We start from the raw sequence: 18,326 nt of genomic DNA, 5'->3' as shown, positions 1-18,326 counted from the left end.
AGGGATTTTGTAAATTTTATTATTTTTTTCGTTAACAAATATAATAATCTTAAAAATAACATTAATAATATATAAAAATGATAATCAAAATGTAATTATCTTATTAAACGTATTAATAAATAAAACTATGAATACAACTTTAAATATCTTAAACATTTTTACACGTATAATTCCATTTCCTCCATAATGTTGGTGTCAAATAACTATTAATTAATATGCTGGCAATTTGAAATAATTACTATCGAGGAACTTGCTGGCTTGTGTGTTAGAATAGATTCCAGCAAGAGGAAATCACAAAATATCAACCTGATGACGGGATGTAAATTGATGTAATGCACATTTTCATCCAGAAGTTCTTGATATAGGAATTGTTGCACTTTGTAAGTTTTCTGAAAACTTTTCTTTGTTGTTTCCTTCATTGGTTTTTCATCGGCCAACATCTTCCAAGAATATACCATCCAATGATTTTAGTTTTCTGCAAAACAATCGAGTTTTGTGATTTCCATTATGTTTTCATTTCACTTTTTATTTTGACTTACCAATTTGTATTTCTTCCAACTGACCACGTACTTCGTGATTTCCTCAAGAACGTTGGTGTTACAAAATTGTTGTTATTAAAATACTGGCAATTTTCAGGAACTTGATGACCAGATAATTGGAATAAATTTCCAGCAATTTCAATTCACAAAATAACAAATTAAACCGATGATGCGATGTAAATTAAACTATCGATGTGATGCGAATTATCATCCAGTAGTTGTTGATATGGAAAAGCATAAATACCAAGTTTTTTTGGTTGCACTTTGATTTATGGAAACTTTCTCTTCTCGGTAAGCCACTACCATTGTTCATCGGCCAGCCTCTTAATGTGTCCAAGAATCAGCATCCAAATATTTTAGTCTTCTGCAAAGAGATTTGAGTTTAGTGACTTCCTTAAAGTTTTCATTTCGTGTTTTAGTTTTACTTACCAATTATTATAAGCAATTTCAATTGATTATTAAAAAATTTCCACATTTTTGTATATCTTCCACGAACTTTGTTGTCCAAAGTAGTATTAAAAACCATGTGGTTTTTTCGTTGCATTTCAGGGTAGTGTTTTGTCAACGTTTTCTCCAATTATCTACAACACATTTTCAAAGTTTTCGTCAACATTTTGCCAAATTGGTTGTAATTCGCAAACAACTTGAAGATGTATTGAAGATGAGCTTTTTCAAGTCAAGTTGAATGTATGTTGAAAATTATATTTACCCTCAAACTGAAGAGGTGTTGCATTTGAAAAACGCTCATCCTGTGTTTATTGGGTCCTGTGTTTATTGGGAATGGACTGAATAGTCTAAGGGCCAGTTTCTCATTGTCTTGTTATTATTTATCGTGTCGATAAAAACGCTGATCCCATACAAAAATTTTACTAACCGGAGGTCTATCCACCGGTTAAAATTAATCGGAGGATGAGAAACTGGCCATAAGTGAGCCTGAATCTTAATCGGGCTGCCACTTTAACCTAACCTAACCTATCGTTGTTGGAGCCTAAATGAAAGGTATTGAGATGACGAATAATCCTGTATAATTGGATCTGTGATAAGTGATTCAAAAAATACCGATGAAAAGGGCAAATTTTCAAAAAAAAAAAAGTAAAAAAGGTTGACTACCCCTGGTTTAAAGTATCTTCTAAAGTGTTTTCATAAACTATGAAATGTATATTCCTGTCCCCTTTTATTGATTTAAGTAGCTGATGCCTGATGAAATAAATTTCTTAAAAGCTCCTAAATGCAGTAAATATTTTGTTCACTGATATGCCTTTATTTGAGAAATATTCAGATTTCTGAGGAGATATGTATATCGTATTTGTTGTGTTACGATGGCCCATAGTTTAACTTATGTTTCAACCAAACGATGACATTATTTTGTGTAACCCAGTTTAATAAATTTGAATCATTTTTTCATTTTGACATAGCTACAAATTTGTCCCAGTCCCAGTTCTTAGGAAAGAAAACAAAAATTCTAGATCCGTTCAAACCTTGCATTTTATTCCAATTAAAAAATTCACATGTAGTCATTGGTGTATCAAGATGGAAATATGCACCAGGCAATACAGATGCCGATTGTTGAAGATTATATCAAATCTATTGATATCCTTATAGTTACTTAGCATTCTACTTATCCTTGGTATCGCCCTTACCACCACGAATTCTACCGGTACGACGGGCAGCAATGAGACCGACTTTGCGACCAGCAGAGGTACCACGTTTAACTGTCGAGGCTTTACCAATATGTTGATGGTTACCACCACCGTGAGGATGCTCAACAGGGTTCATAGCAACACCACGAACCTTTGGCCAACTGTTACGCTTGACCTTGTACTTGTGGTAAGCACGGCCAGCCTTCAAAATAGGTTTGTCGATACGACCACCACCGGCAACAATACCAACCATAGCACGATTGGCGGAAGGAACCACTTTCTTGGCACCAGATGGCAACTTCACACGTGTCTTCTTGGTGTCTGGATTATGGGCAATGACGGTAGCATAGTTTCCGGAGGTACGTGCCAAACGGCCACGATCACCGGTTTTTTCCTCCAAATTGCAAATGATGGTACCTTCAGGCATTTGGGAAACGGGCATTACGTTTCCAATCTGGAGAGTGGCTTTGCGACCACAATAGACGAACTGTCCAGTGTGCATACCTTCGGGGGCAATGAGAAGCTCCTTACGGATCTTGTAGCGGTAGGGGTCACGGAAGTGGATGACGGCTAAAGGAGCTCCACGACCAGGGTCGTGAATGATTTCCTAAAACATAAAAAATAATGTTTGTCAGTTTTGTACATGTTTGTATGGGTGGAAATTTTTAGATGTATCAATTTTTTTCCTACCTTGACAACTCCGCGAATGTATCCATTGCGCTCGGCATAATCCAAAGATCTCAATTTAGCCGCTCCTTTGCGATGGTGGACATGGGCCTTGAAAACGGACCCAGCACCTTTACGTTGTGCACGAATTACGCGACCCATTATTGGCTTCTATTTCCTAGATGAAAGCAGAAAGTTGAGAATTAACAACCAAAACATCGACAAGTTCGTTGTTGACATAGCATTCTGTTTATACATATTTGTTTATGAAATTTCGAAAAAGAAATTGTAACAGTTTCTAAATATTTCAGTCAGAATTTAATCCAGTACACTTGCTTTTATATTATATGGTATTTTTTTATGGATGGCTTAGAATATTTAATATAATTTAAGATTTAGATCCAATGTATAGCACCTACCAAAAGCCTGCCAAAAAAGAAAAGAAAGAAAAAGAGGAAGAAATAATGCTGTCATGTGTCAAAATTTAATAAATAAACAAAGTGGCAACTCTTGTAACAACAAAGTTATTGGACGCGTACGTTTGTACCGTACCTGCGTTTTGTGACCTATGTACAGGACAGACGTACTGTCACAACAGATATAAATAAAAAAACTCCATTCAATCTTTATGAACCGCCCAATATATAAGTTTATCCGGACGACAGTGTTCGTGTCAAAAATATTCAAGATATTGACCACATTATAAGTTATGTGCGAAGACATAATCGATTATCCGGACAGACCATTAGTTTATCCGGGAGCCACCGTGGTGCAATGGTTAGCATGCCCGCCTTGCATACACAAGGTCGTGGGTTCGATTCCTGCTTCGACCGAACACCAAAAAGTTTTTCAGCGGTGGATTATCACACCTCAGTAATGCTGGTGACATTCCTGAGGGTCTCAAAACTTCTCTAAGTGGTTTCACTGCAATGTGGAACGCCGTTCGGACTCGGCTATAAAAAGGAGGTCCCTTGTCATTGAGCTTAACATGGAATCGGGCAGCACTCAGTGATAAGAGAGAAGTTCACCAATGTGGTATCACAATGGACTGAATAGTCTAAGTGAGCCGGATACATCGGGCTGCCACCCAACCTAACCTAACTTATCCGGACAGAATATCTCACTCTTCAAGGAATCCACAGTTATTTGTTCCCCGTATTAGCAGATGCATTTTTGCTAAATCTTGTCTAGTGAGAATTGTACGTTGATGGAATGGGTTACCGCTTGAGTTACGAATATTTTCACAGTGTAATAACTCCTTTCGGTTGAAACTAATGCAGTATATGTATTCGATCTTGCCACATTAATACTACTCTTGGTCTATTTGTATATGTCTACCTCGTGCGGGACTAATATTATTCATTTATTCTTACATTCCAAGAACTGCTAATTTACATCTAGGCTGTGGAGCCGATAAATTGACTAGTGTTAAAGCAAATTTTCAAGAGTGCAAGAAACAAATTTTTAACACATTTTTGTACTTGATTTTATTTATTTATTCATTTATTTAATCAACCAACGCCCTATAGGACAACATGTTGATAGAATTTAGTACAATTCAGGAAAAATTGACTTAAAACTAACTATTAAACCTATACTAGCACACAATCTTTTAATAAAAATTAAGTATTATATACAAAAGATTGGTACAGCAAGAAAATCGATTGTCAGTATGATGGTCCTAGACAGAGAATGAAGCCGACCCATTTTTGTCGGCGGCGGCTGATACTAAATTTTTCCCTCCGGCGGCGGCGGCTTGATGGCTAAGCCGATAAAAAATTGTCTATTCGGCGGCGCAAAATTATCTATTATAAAATCAATTTGAAGTTTTCCGAATTGTAATGAGATTAGTTGTACAACCAATCATACAATCAAATTTACATTTCATTAAAATTTTTTGAGCTAAATTTTTGTAAAACTATTATAGCAACTTGATACGAATTGATTGAAGGTGGAAAGTTCAAAATTTTGGCAAAAACTATAACAAATATTATTAATTTTTTTGATATAAATGAATGTTTTAGATTAATTGGCGCCTAAATTTGAGTCGAGATGAGTCGACATATTCGGCGGCGGCGTCGACTGCTAAAAACGGGTCGGCGACGGCTAAAATCGGCGGCGCGACTCGGCGGCTTCATTCTCTGGTCCTAGACAGATCATTCCATGTCTGAGAAATATAAAAGTAATTTGCGCTTGAATAATGAAGGATTAATTGAAAAATTTTTCAGGTGATGTGGCAGCGAATTCCATAATCTTGCCACTCGCACCGAGTATGACCGTTCAAGTACCAAATGGGAGAAATGCTCAAGAAGAACTTGAGTATTTCTACTGGTGGACAAAAAGGTGATAGAATTCACAAGATACAACGGAAGACCATACTTAACAATGCAGAAGAAGAAATATAAACACCTAAAACGTAAAAAATTTTCAAACGAAAAAATTATTTAAATAATTTAAATTAGATATTATTTATCATTAGTAAATTCATGAATTTTGTATTGTATAATCGATAAATGTGTTATCGATCATATTAACAAGCAGCACTATCGATTATGCCGTCGGATATAACTTATTGTGTGGCCAACATCTGGTATATGTTTGAGACGAGTACTGTCGTCCGGATAAACTTATAGTCTGGACGGCGCATTATGTACATTTTATTCACAGAAATGGTTGTATCTCTTGAATTTAAAAGCATATCTTCTTGAGATAAAATATACCTTCATAGGTCAAGTTTTAGCAAAGTTAAACTCGTTTATTGCTATGAGCACTGACAGAATATGTTTCTTTACAATCATTCTTATTATTGTAATATCAACTAAACTGTATTGAAGCTGGGTCAAATGGCTGACCTTTAAATGGAGAGTTTTCAGCATTCCAAGCTTGTTTCAAGCGAGCTAATTGTTCACTCTTACTTAGACTAACGTTATTTATATGACTGTCTTCGACTTCTGACCCAAACATCCGCTGCGTCTGTATTTTCTCGATCACTTTTTGGGTCTCATCTGGGAATTCTTCCACGGGTCTATCCGTATCCAAAGTTTTAACATCAATAGACTGCTCTTGCAGTAACAGCTTGTCCCACCATCCTTGTTTTGTTTTATCTACAAAATTGAGAAATGAGTTACCACACTTTCTGTACTTATTCTATATCAAAGTTATTTCGAAAATGGTTATTATACTTTTTTGAAATTGCTGTTGTTATTATATAATCTAGAAATATTTTTGCATATTTTTAATCCCAATACACTTGTTGTTATTCATACTAGAGGTGTGCGCGTGAGTGATATTTAACTCACACTCACGCACATTCACAAAGTCAAATATTTATTCACGCACGCTCACGCACGATACGTGTGGTAACCAATCCCACTCACGCACATTCACGAAATGAAAACCAGTACTCACGCACGCTACTCCCAGGGATGGAAAATGCAGTACTAAAGTACTTTTTTCAATACTTTTTCACCCCGGTCAGTACCGTAGTACCCCCGCGAATGATTTAGTACCTTTTGTGTAGACATTTTTGAGTCGAAATCAGATTTATGGTACAATAGCTTTGACAAAATATTTTAATATTTTGAGAAAGTCTTTATCAACCTTATTTGCTAATAGTTCATGTGGGAAGAAATTCTCGATTTTGTAAAAGATATAGTCAAAAACAGGATTTTATTGAACTTCAAGAATGTTTTAGTCGAAAAAAGAATGCGATTCTATATTATCATTTTTTTATTTCGGTAGAAAATGTTGTCTAAATTTTATTTCTATATAGAATTTTTGCAAAATTTTATTTTTATAGATAATTTTGTCAAAATTTTATTTCAATTGAAAATTTTGTAAAAATGTTATTTCTATAGGAAATTTTTGCAAAACTTTATTTCTATAGAAACAATTTTGCAAAATTTTTTTCTATAGAATTTTTTTGCAAAATTTTATTTCCCTTCGTTTTGTTTTGTTATTGTTGGTTTTGTTCTTTAAGCATTGTTGTTGTTTTTTTATTGCAGCTTAAAACCATACATTGACTAAACTACAAGTGTAGCTTAACCAACAGAGGAAAAGAATGTTTGTCAAATTTATTTGGGCAAAGCCCTATAGACTGCAAGATGGTTGGATGGACGCACGTTTCGGAATTACCACATTCCTCATCAGCATCCCCTACTTGCAGCAAAACTATCAACCAATTATAAGAATAAATTCAGGCAGTTCATTAAACCCAACAATAAACCACACTTGAACCTTCCGAACAAAAAGGTTTTTGTATGATAGCCGGCTGTAGAAAATTTTTGCAAAATTTTATTTATATAGAAAATTTTTTCAAAATTTTATTTTCTTTAAAATTCAGTCTCTTGACAATAATCTTCCAGTGAAATTTTTGTTGAAATTTAGTAAAAAGTACCTTTCCGCTCAAAAAATACCTTTTTTGTACTTTCTTAAAAATTGTATTTTCCATCCCTGGCTACTACTACTTTTAAAGACTCACGTTCACGCACGATTCACGACAATTCACGTGACTCACGACAAATTCAAGAGACTCACGACATTTTCCAACCAGGAATGAGCAAAGGTAACAAAATTCATGAATAGAATATAGTTCGACAGCTAAATCAATTTCAGTTAACATACGAGTAAGAATTAAATCTTGATTTTTTCGGGAGCGTGATTTTGCAGAAATTTTATTCACGTACATTCACGAACCGATTTTATTACTAACGCACGCGCACGCACGACATATTTGTTTTAGTCCCATTCACGCACGTTCACGAGAGTTGCTTCAGATTTTATTCACGACTCACGTTATTCACGCGTGTCACGAAAATTTCGTGTCACGCGCACACCTCTAATTCATACATAATATATAGCATACCAAAACTCAAAATTAGTTGTCCATCTGCAATTGTCCACACTACATCATTGTGCTTAAATTTACTCCAAGTCTCTCCGGCTAATAATTCCTCTTCTCTGGGGTTAATACATTTAATTGATATGAAGTTTGATTTAAGATTCAATTTAACATGTTTTGCAGATGTAACATTGATGGGAAGGAGAAGAAATAATTCCACATCGTTTAAAGTTTGAGACCAACAGTATTTTTCGAACTTATTTCCATTTCTATAATCACACTTCGAAAACTTTGTCCTTGGTTCACACTTCTCGCCTTCGCTTTTCGATTTATCTTTCAGTTCAATATGTTCTACAGCAATGCAATCGTCCGTTTCCACCTCAATTTCATTTATGGCCGGAGGTGCCTCATTAGGCGTGGGGAATAAAAAATTTACGTTTTCATACTTTTGCATACAACTAAGAAGTATTTCCTCTTTAATTCCCGGTGGAAATCCTTGTTTATCATCATTTGTCCTCTGAATATGGTAGAAATCTGTTCTAAAAAATAAATTTTATTTACAATATATGTAAGGTATTAATAACTAAGGGTTCTAATTTAATTTGGTATAAATAATAGTGCCAATTCGGTTAATCGCGTCTATTCTAATAATTGCAAATGTCGATATAACAGGAGTGTTTACTTTCCCTATAAAAATTCAGGACCTATTTGTGTGGCACCCTTTAAGAATATATTAGATCAATTGAAGTTTTCAGGCAACCTTCCATTTGTCTCTATTTTTATAAATTTCTCTGTCTTTTTGGCGCAAATGTGTAATAACGAAGTAATTCAATTCAACCCACGGCGATTGTGTTCTTTATCGTTTTTTATTTCGTAAGCTTTTTCGATTTCTTGATATTATTTTCTTTTAGACCGGTAACGGTAACTGTGAACCTAACATATGCTGGTGAATATATTGCCCTCATGACGAGTGTTAGATGTTTGGGACTTATTATATATATATATAACAGACTTAGTTAATTTAATTTGGGTGGTGTTGCGTGTTGACTTGACCTTGTGAAAGCTCAATATTTGCGATTTAATTTTGGGAATGTCTGTGGTTTTAATGATATGACTATTGGTGATAATTATAACTTGAGTAAACTCTAGGGAACGTTCAGTAATGTGATTCGATTTGTATATCCAATCAGATACTTATATTTCACCATTTGTTTTGGAGTGGAGTATTGTGTTTGTTCGTTTTACAAGTATGTAGGGATCAGTGTCCTTCATTTCTGTCGTGTTCATTTAAGTTCCGGCATTTGTCACGGAGCAATTATTTCGTCGAAAATGGCCTGATTGAATGATGTTTTGGAGTCGCTCAGGATTTTAATATCCTTTCTGACACATGTACGAGTACAACGTGATCACATTTGGCGAGTGGAGATAATATACATGGTATTGTTTTTTCGTAATTCCGATAGTTGTCCGTTCTAATTCCAGTGTTACCGTGACACGGCCCTCTGGATATCCGTGAACATATTCTCTTACGTATGGCCGGGCCATTCCATACGTTTTGACTGGAATTTGAACACCTTCATGCATACCGCGGGTTGATCCATTTCCCATACGGTTTTAATAATCAAATTGGGGAGTTAAGTAGTTAATTTTAGTACAATGGTTCCGCTCTTATTGATCTCCTAACCATCGCCTATAATAGATATCGAGGCAGACAAGGGTAGATTTGGTCCCGCAGTATCTTGGGGAGGCATACAGTTTTAGGATGTGTTCAAGAACTTACCTCTAATTGCTCCGGAGTAATTGGGAAACAACAAAATACATCCAAACCGTAGTACAGAGTAATAATACTTACTTTTGACTCAAAAATTCAAAAATAGCATCCAGAAAACCAGTTAATGACTTCTTTTCTTCAAGTATTTCACTTAAGATGCAGTGAATTCGTCTAGTATCATGTTCCTCCATCGTTTCCAACTGTGGCTGTTCTACTTGATGGAACACAAAGTTGTTTACAATGATGTTTTTGTCTCGGCCCCTTGGAAGAAATAATTGTTCTAATTAGTCGCTCCTCTGTAACGTAAAGTAACATGTCTGTATCGCAGTGTTGCCAGGTGATTTTTGATTCTTCCCCCACATCTTAAGTAAAAAACCCCTAAATTGGTCTAGACTTTTTTCAAAAACCCCCAAAAAATTTAAGAATGTAAACAGTTCAAAAAGGTGTCCCAAATTTCGCAAAAAACTCCTGCAGTGTTACACTTCTAAATTAAATTTAACACAAATATATATATATATATATATATATATATATATATATATATATATATATATATATATATATATATATATATATATATATATATATATATATATATATATATATATATATATATATATATATATATATATATATATATATATATATATATATATAGAATTTCTTTTCTTTGGAAGTAAATATAAATCAGTAGATAACATCTAACATCTTTGTCTAAAATTTCGTTCCTGAGGAAAGTAATTTTTCTATGGGTATAATAATGTATATCAATATATAAAGCTGTCCAAACAATATAATTCAATGTATAAATCGTTCAAATCAAATTGAATAAAACAACGGCTTATAAAGTATAAATAATAGAAATAAAAAATAAACAAAAATTAAAGTTCAGTAAATATATACATTATTCGGCAAAATTGTAGGCGTGAAATTATGAGACCAATAATTTAATTTTCCAATACCATTTCTTAATTTGTTTTTAATTGTATCAAATATTAAAAATGCCCCTTCAACAGATGCGTTTAAAACATAATGTCATGGCATACTTGCTTGTATTTAAGAACATGGGTTGACTTCCCTCATTTTTTTTCTTCGCAAAATTCATGCCAGAATTGTTCCAAATTTTGTTTAGAATTGCTCCACTTTATAAGGTCTAAAATAATTTTTACCCCCAAAAATCCCCCCAAATAAATGTTACCCCTAAAAATCCCCCTAAACGTGTAAAAAACCCCTAAATTTGGGGGGAAACCCCAAACCTGGCAACACTGCTGTATGTTAATATATTTGGGAATCGCCGGCGTTGATTGGCTCACTGCGGCTTAGTTCTGTGCAGGTTGAAGGACGACAACTGCCTTGCACATCAAAGCGCCGTTAAATTTTATTAAACCGGCTTCGTTATATGATTCAGTAAATTATTTATATTAAAAGCGCTCCAATCGCACAACTTACACCCCAACACGTCTTATCAATAGACCTTATAATACATAGATGGGCCATGGGTGTCAAACTATGTTTGACAGTTCCGAAGATTAAGAATAAACGAGAAAAATAAGAGCACGCTTACAATCTCTTTCGTTTTCCATTTTGTAGTTTGCCAATTTTACACAAAATTAGAACGTTTATGATGCACCCGAGGATTTATAAATAAATTAATATATTAAAAGTTCATATTTGAACAAAAAATTGTGACCAAAACCGCGAAAATACGAAATTTAATTTTGAGCAGCATTGCTCTTTACGAACAACACAAAAGCAAATGCACGAAAAATAATATTTGGGACTGACTCTTTAAGGCCGGTATGCACCTCTAGCGAAAAATTTCATTCCCATAAGAAATACATTGCTATTTATGCTAACGAAATTTTCGGTAGCGTTCAATTTCGTAAGCTGGTACGCACCTCTAATGAAAATAACAGGGTTGTCAAAAGCATATTTTGGCAGCAAGCATTTAATTTATTACAATCATTGTGTGCGTAAAAGTTTTAAAAGGTCTGTAAATAATAAACAATTTATTTGAAGAATATTTGGAACATATATTAACAATTTTTAAAAGCGATTAGCTGGTTTAAAATTTGTGTACACAACCCTGTTTTTTTGTTCTAGACTTAAATAAATTTTTGCTACCGAAAATTTCGTTAGAGGTGCATACCGGCCTTTACGAAAAAATGAACACGAAATGTCAGAAAATTAATTTTTGGAACTGACACATTTTTTTTAAAGAGACACTGGCCTATCTGTATAACATCTATTGTCTATGGTCTTACCAGACACAATCATCGGCCCTTTGGTATCGATGATCATCGTCTGGTCAGACGTATACTTGAAGTGGTGAGGGGGACGATGGAACGCTTTTGAATTAGGATGTAATTTGAAAAGAAATAACCAGCAGTCATCATCGGTTGAACGATAATAAGATAAGGTGAATTTGTTTATTAATTCTAGACGCAATATTCCAAATAAAGCCCTCAAAGCGGGCGTACATACTACCTGGTAACTTTATAACAGTCACTTGAATAAATAGAAACATTTGGCTACATTTAACATTATTTGCAAGTTTTATTGCCTGTTCTCACAATTCTATTCATGTAGGTGTAAGTGGATAAACTATATTTAATTTATAGTAGCTACGAAGGAAAAAGAATATTCTATTTTTCGAAGGCAGAAAAATCATCCGAAGAAATGAAGTCATCAGTTTTTGCTGTTTTCCTTTTGGTGGGACTCTTTATCGCCCCCTTGCATTGTGAAGGTATGTATCAATTTACGTCCATTAGCTTTTGAGGTTTTGTCTTAGTATTTGCGAAATACATGAGTACAATTTTATTAACAAAATTTCTACCACGGGGAAGAACAATATTTTTATTGTTTTATGATATACACGACTTATATCAGTAAGCAAGCCGCCTCACTAGCCCAAAAATAAACTCTATGAAAATAAAATAATTTAAGTAAAAAATATTTTAATATGGTTCCAAGTCCATATCCGTGGGCTCTAACTCAGATTCTAACGGGTGGGTTCTAACGGTTGCTCTTCCCTATCTATGATCGTGTTATTTCCACATTACGATATGTTCTTTCCAAGTCCGAGGATATAGAACATCGGGATAGACTGTCTTAACAATTGTGAAATTTCTTTTGTATTTTTTATTAGAAAATATTTCATCTTTTGGTATGATTTTTTGGCTGTTGCAACAGGTTAACATAATATACATTGTTCGATTTTTTTTTTTTTTTTTGTATTTATTTATTTCAATAATTCAATATTTACAAAGATATGTTCGTCTCTGCGCCATAAAGGCTTTAGTAGAGACTAGTTGGCAAGTTTCTTATTACAATTCATAAATATTTTAAAATTATTCATTTAAATATAAAGATAAAAAATTATGTTTTGTTTTTTTTTTAAAGTAACGTTTCAATTCTCCCAAAGAGATACTGTTTCAATTGGGTTTTAAATACAGAAATTCTAGCAGTGTCTCTAAGAGTCTGTGGTAGTTCATTAAATTCATGAGGTCCAGCATATTCAATTCTCTGTTTTGTTAGTTCGGTTCTACATCGGGCTGACATCAAGTTACCATATTGCCTAGTACGCATATGGCAGACATCATTATTACAGTTGAAATTGAAGCATGGGTTATTGGTTCTCAAATTTTTAAACATAGCAACTAAAATGTGCTGTTTGTATATTCCTCTTATGGGGAGCACAGTTTTTGCATAGTTTTTAAAGAGCAGTGCTGTAGAGTAATCCTTTGGCAAATTGTACACACATTTTAAAGCTTGATTTTGTGCTGACTGTAGGGATTTAATAGCATAACACTTTTTATATCCATAAATAGTAGTGGCGTAGACAAGATGACAATGTATCAAAGCGTAATATACTAGTAGCTTCGTATCTGTTGATAATTTGCTTTTGAATTTTCGCAAGATCCCTGTTGCCTTGGATACTTTAGATTTTATCATCTCAATATGCTTGTCCCAAGAAAGGTTGTATGACAAATAAGCTCCCAGGTATTTTACTGTTTTCTGTTCCAAAATGAGTTTACCATCGACGTGAATGGACATTTCCAAACAGCGCCTTAGAACCGCAGCTTTAGGCGATTTCTAATTTGTTAAAATGTCTAAAAGATATATCATATCAAATAGGGCTTTCCCATGAGCGGGATCCTGGGAAATTCGAGAAAAAAAATCCGCTTTCCCGGTAATGGAAAAAATCCGGGGAAAAAGCCTCAACTACCATACATCTAGCTCAGAACAATGTCAAGTAAAGGAACACAACTAATATGTGCTAATATGTCTTGATAATGTATGAGCCCTTAAAGGTTACCTTAAAAATGACCTGTACTGTAACGCCATAAAGGAAAAACAAATGTCGGAATTCATTTTGGAAAGCCAATGTAATTTAGAAACAATGTCAAGAAGTAAATTTGAAAATTTAATTTATTGAAAATAAATTCCTCACTGATTCAATACCTGTGAGGTGGTAGATCTTCGAGAAATGAATGAGTATTGAAATATAATACGATGGGTGTTTTGTCCACCACAGAAGCATGGCGTCAATAAAACTGCGATTGATTTGTCAACTTTTCGTGGAGTGCAATTTGGCTGTCAAGTCGAATTGCAATTTTCGGTTATCTCCATTACAAAATTTTTTCCATGTACATTTGATGAGATCTTTTTCTAGTTGGTCTTATTTCTTACGTTAAAGTATCATCTTTACGAACATGAAGAGACAACATTTTTTTGCAATGGTTTATACTTCTCTGGCGGCAAAGGGTCATTGTAAAACACTATATTTTTTTTTAATTTGCCCTATATTATCACAGATCCAATTATACAAGTTTGTTCGTCATCCTTAATACCTTGAATTCAAGTACCAACAATGATATAATCGGACATTTCTAGCTCGAGATATGATCTATTGAAAAAGGGCCGAAAAACTAAAAATAACGGGATATCTCAAAAACTGTTCCATAAAAACAATTTTTAACCTTCATTTTCGAATTCAGCAGATCAACATACATAAGAAATGTCACCTCTCATCAAGTGTACATTTTCAGCGTAAACTATTGTAATTAGTGATATATTTAGTTCCCTAATATGTCCCTAAGAGGTCCTGCATTTTTGTGTGTACGACATACAACTTTACTTTATGTCTAAACGAATTTATAAGGGTTTATTGATAAAAATATACCATGTGCTGAAATTACCATTGTTAAACATTATCTATTTGAATTTTTTATTCAAATTCAAAAGCAGGAGGTGCAAAAGAATTACCAGAGGAAACAACATCCACAAAAACCACAATTATTGATGAACCACCTTCAAATACAACCCAAACCCCGGACGACACAACTCCACCTAATACTACTACATCATCCACAACAACTACTACAACTCCAGCTACTACTACTACAACCCCAGCTACTACTACTACAACTCCAGCTAGTACTACAACTTCTACTACAACACCAGCTAGTACTACAACTTCTACTACAACTCCAGCAACTACTACAACTCCAGCAACTACTACAAATCCACCCATTACTACCGTATCTCCCAATACCACAACGACGACACCAGCCCCATCTCCAACACCAATACCGCCATGTCGTCGCTTTGATGGTCCATCTTTCATTGGTGGTATTGTATTAACTTTAGGTCTATTAGCTATTGGCTTAGTAGCATACAAATTCTATAAGGCTCGCAATGAGCGAAATTATCATACACTTTGAGCCGCCACTGCTTTCACGTCTGCTTTTAATGCGGCCAGCAATGCTGGAATAGGATCTGGTGCTTCTAACGTATCTCACGCAGATGCCGAAAGAGTGCGTTTTGTTCCGGCAATTCCATTACGATCTCCACCGTCGCCACCACCACCACCCCCGACGCAGCAGACAAATCGGCAATCATCTCCAGCCCATGAAAGGCTGTTGTATACATAAATTTAAATATTTAAATATAAATTAAAAACAAATCTATGCAGATATACAGACCGATACATCCTATTAAAGAGAGCAAATAAAAACCAATTGAATTTTTAGTAAATTTCGCAAATTTAAACTTAAAAACAGAGCGTTTGAATTCTTATTGATCTATATAAAAAACAAAATAAGAATATGTTTATCCTATAATTAAGAAATATTCACATGCCTTTAACAATGTATTTTTATCGAATATACATAGTAATATAAATCCTGAAAACAGAATACATATGTAAAAATTCTGTAAGCAGATTAATGAAAAAAAAAAGAAAAACTTTTGTAAGTATATTGAAACAGCTAGAAATGGAAAAAGAGATGTTTATAATCAGAAGAAAAGATAACATTTTGAGACTGTATTCGTAAAGTAAGAAATGTAAAGAATTGTAATAAAATGCATTATTTGTGCTTATTCCAAAACTATACTCATTACTAAATCCAATTCTATAATATCAATGATCGTGAAATAAACGTTGTGTTCATCAGCATACGTATATTTACACACGTAAAAGATTGAGCTCGGCATCAATTCATCTGGCTGCAAAATTATTATAATGATAATTGCGTACGTATAACATATCCGCTCATTCTCATCTTTACTTCTCTTGTGTGCACCTACTAAAGTATTTTTTTTTTTAAGAAGAACGCTTTGCTTGATAATATTACGCGGATATAAGAGCAAATAATAAACTTTGATAAGGTCCATCAAAAGTGTCATTTCGCTTTAAATTCCTTTACTGTATACTCATATAACGGTTTGTTCTTATTCTACTCGTTATCTGTATACCTGTTTCATATCTACATATTTGTATTTACGAGCAAAATGTATTTAAATAATAAAAACGCTCATCTTTTTATATATACCTTCCTTTATTTTATTACCATGCTACATTCTCTTTTGAATTGCAATCACTAAGAAATTTTCATAAATAAAACTATCCGAATGAATGAATTAAATTATTTATCGAATTTCGATTAATGGGTATGGGATGTAATTTCAATAAAATGTAAATTTTTCCATTTTCATACTATTTTTTGGTTAGGTGGCAGCCCGATGTATCAGGCTCACTTAGACTATTCAGACCATTGTGATACCACATTGGTGAACTTCTCTCTTATTACTGGGTGCTGCCCGATTCCATGTTAAGTTCAATGACAAGGGACCTCCTTTTTATAGCCGAATCCGAACGGCGTTCCACATTGCAGTGAAACCACTTAGAGAAGCTTTGAAACCCTCAGAAAAGTCACCAGCATTACTGAGGTGGGATAATCCACCGCTGAAAAACTTTTTGGTGTTCGGTCGAAGCAGGAATCGAACCCACGACCTTGTGTATGCAAGGTTGGCATGCTAACCATTGCACCACGGTGGCTCCCTTACTATGGGTTTAATTTTACATTGTTCAAAATACGCAATCATTTAGATAGCTTTGAAACTCACAGAACTATCACCAGCATTTCTGTTGTTTAGTAGAAACTGGGGTGGCCCCTCGACCATTTGTATGCAAGGAAGGCATGCTAACCATTAATATTGTTTCAACTAACACAGTTAGTTGATAGTTTCATCAGCAAAAATGTTTTCTGCTGAATTGACAAACGTGTTTGTCAAAGAATTTAAGACAACACAGTTATGGTTGCCGATAGCAGTAGTTACATAACAGACCATTGTTGACAAACATCACTGCTGAATAAGAAATTGTATTCACTCGAAGACTGACGAATTTCTACTATACAAATACACGTAGACCTCGCTTTGCGTCGCAGATACGTTCCAATACAACGCGACGCAAAGTGAATTATGAGTTTCTATGGCAAACCAAGCAAAGATTGGAGACAGATAACAACGCAACTTCGAATATTTATGCTAGATCTTTTGTGCTCAGAATAGCTCGGTGTTGGAATCGATTGCCTCTAGAACTACGCATTTTTTCTCATTGTAATAACGCATTTCGTCTCAAACTCATGGAATATATGGCTAGTGCTACCTAAACTGTAATGTATTTTTAAGTTATTGATTTTATGTTGACTTGCACTGTATATGGGACCAATTTCCACTTATTTCATCGCTATTTTAATAGTCACTACTACTCTTGCGGCTGGGGAGCCAATTAAATTAGTTTCTTCTTAGTTTAAGATATTAACTTGTTTACATTATATCGATGGCTCAGTATTTTTGTTATGATGTAATATATTTTTATAGGCCTCTATTGGCTTTGTATTACAGAATTTTTGAATAAATAAATAAAATCTAACGACGCAAAGTGAAAACTAGTACTAATTCAGCAGCGACGCAACTTCGAAACAACGCAAAGCGAGGTCTAGGTGTACAAATATACATTTATTGTCCTAGCAAAAATGTTACAACCAAAATTTGCCTAGCGACCAGCAATGAAAAAATTGCCTTGGTCAATATCAAGCCATATTAAATGGATTTAAAAATAATAGCATATAATGTCTACTATTTTAGCAAGCGGCGACTTTCCCTTTTCCAGCAGACTTTTGCTGTTTCAACAAATGTTTATGCTGTTTGTTTTCAGTTGTTCTGTTCACTTAAAATTCACAGAGGAATAACCTCTTTATGGATCTGAAAATGAAACTGATATTGCAAACCTTGTTTTTACATTAATTTTTTCACATTGCTTCGAAAAGTAATATCACGGTGGAAGCGCTATACTTTTCTGAAAATCGAATGTTCTACTCACATTCATGGCACAATGCTGTATATCCTAAATTGGGTCTTTCAAAATGTTTCAATATTACATTACATTAGGACTTTGTTTTACACAAAGGTTTTAATTGGTACATCGTTTAAAGTATAAGAAATATCATATTTGCTTCTAAAATTCTTAATTTTCCTTAAATTAAGTTTATATATTATATGTGGAACTATTCCAGATTTTC

The 18,326-nt window shown here is 34.1% G+C and overlaps 3 protein-coding genes across 3 annotated transcripts; 1 reads left to right on the top strand and 2 right to left on the bottom strand.

The window, feature by feature from the left end:
• Positions 1–2,006: 2,006 nt before the first annotated feature.
• RpL8 (ribosomal protein L8) lies at positions 2,007–3,321 on the bottom strand. Its single transcript, XM_075303841.1, has 3 exons — positions 3,265–3,321; positions 2,870–3,023; positions 2,007–2,786 (listed from the first exon to the last, which is right to left on the bottom strand). Exons 2-3 carry the CDS (start codon positions 3,005–3,007, stop codon positions 2,154–2,156), a joined length of 771 nt encoding a protein of 256 aa, XP_075159956.1. The 5' UTR covers positions 3,008–3,023; positions 3,265–3,321; the 3' UTR covers positions 2,007–2,153.
• Positions 3,322–5,574: 2,253 nt separating this feature from the next.
• LOC142235216 (nudC domain-containing protein 3) lies at positions 5,575–9,738 on the bottom strand. Its single transcript, XM_075306481.1, has 3 exons — positions 9,538–9,738; positions 7,710–8,224; positions 5,575–5,949 (listed from the first exon to the last, which is right to left on the bottom strand). Exons 1-3 carry the CDS (start codon positions 9,645–9,647, stop codon positions 5,660–5,662), a joined length of 915 nt encoding a protein of 304 aa, XP_075162596.1. The 5' UTR covers positions 9,648–9,738; the 3' UTR covers positions 5,575–5,659.
• A 2,057-nt stretch (positions 9,739–11,795) lies between these two features.
• vsg (visgun) lies at positions 11,796–16,385 on the top strand. The gene is given in 3 exon segments (XM_075306480.1): positions 11,796–11,946; positions 12,046–12,202; positions 14,707–16,385. Coding segments are annotated over 2 exon segments (753 nt in total). The 5' UTR covers positions 11,796–11,946; positions 12,046–12,135; the 3' UTR covers positions 15,393–16,385.
• The last annotated feature ends 1,941 nt before the right edge of the window (positions 16,386–18,326 follow it).

Source organism: Haematobia irritans, chromosome 4 (assembly GCF_050003625.1).
Source record: "Haematobia irritans isolate KBUSLIRL chromosome 4, ASM5000362v1, whole genome shotgun sequence".
Classification (NCBI taxonomy): domain Eukaryota; kingdom Metazoa; phylum Arthropoda; class Insecta; order Diptera; family Muscidae; genus Haematobia; species Haematobia irritans.
The sequence above is the reverse complement of the archived record's forward strand: the minus strand, read 5'-3'. Positions and strand labels throughout refer to the sequence as shown.

Bases quoted from the DNA above. Each gene is read 5' to 3' on its own strand.
- LOC142235216 (XM_075306481.1), bottom strand. From the start codon at position 9,647: ATGGAGGAACATGATACTAGACGAATTCACTGCATCTTAAGTGAAATA. The intron at 8,225-9,537 runs GTAAGTATTATT...TTTATTTTTTAG, and splicing joins TTTGAATTTTTGAGTCAAAA to AACAGATTTCTACCATATTC. The intron at 5,950-7,709 runs GTATGCTATATA...TCAATTTTGTAG, and splicing joins ACAACTAATTTTGAGTTTTG to ATAAAACAAAACAAGGATGG.
- RpL8 (XM_075303841.1), bottom strand. From the start codon at position 3,007: ATGGGTCGCGTAATTCGTGCACAACGTAAAGGTGCTGGGTCCGTTTTC. The intron at 2,787-2,869 runs GTAGGAAAAAAA...TTTATGTTTTAG, and splicing joins ACATTCGCGGAGTTGTCAAG to GAAATCATTCACGACCCTGG.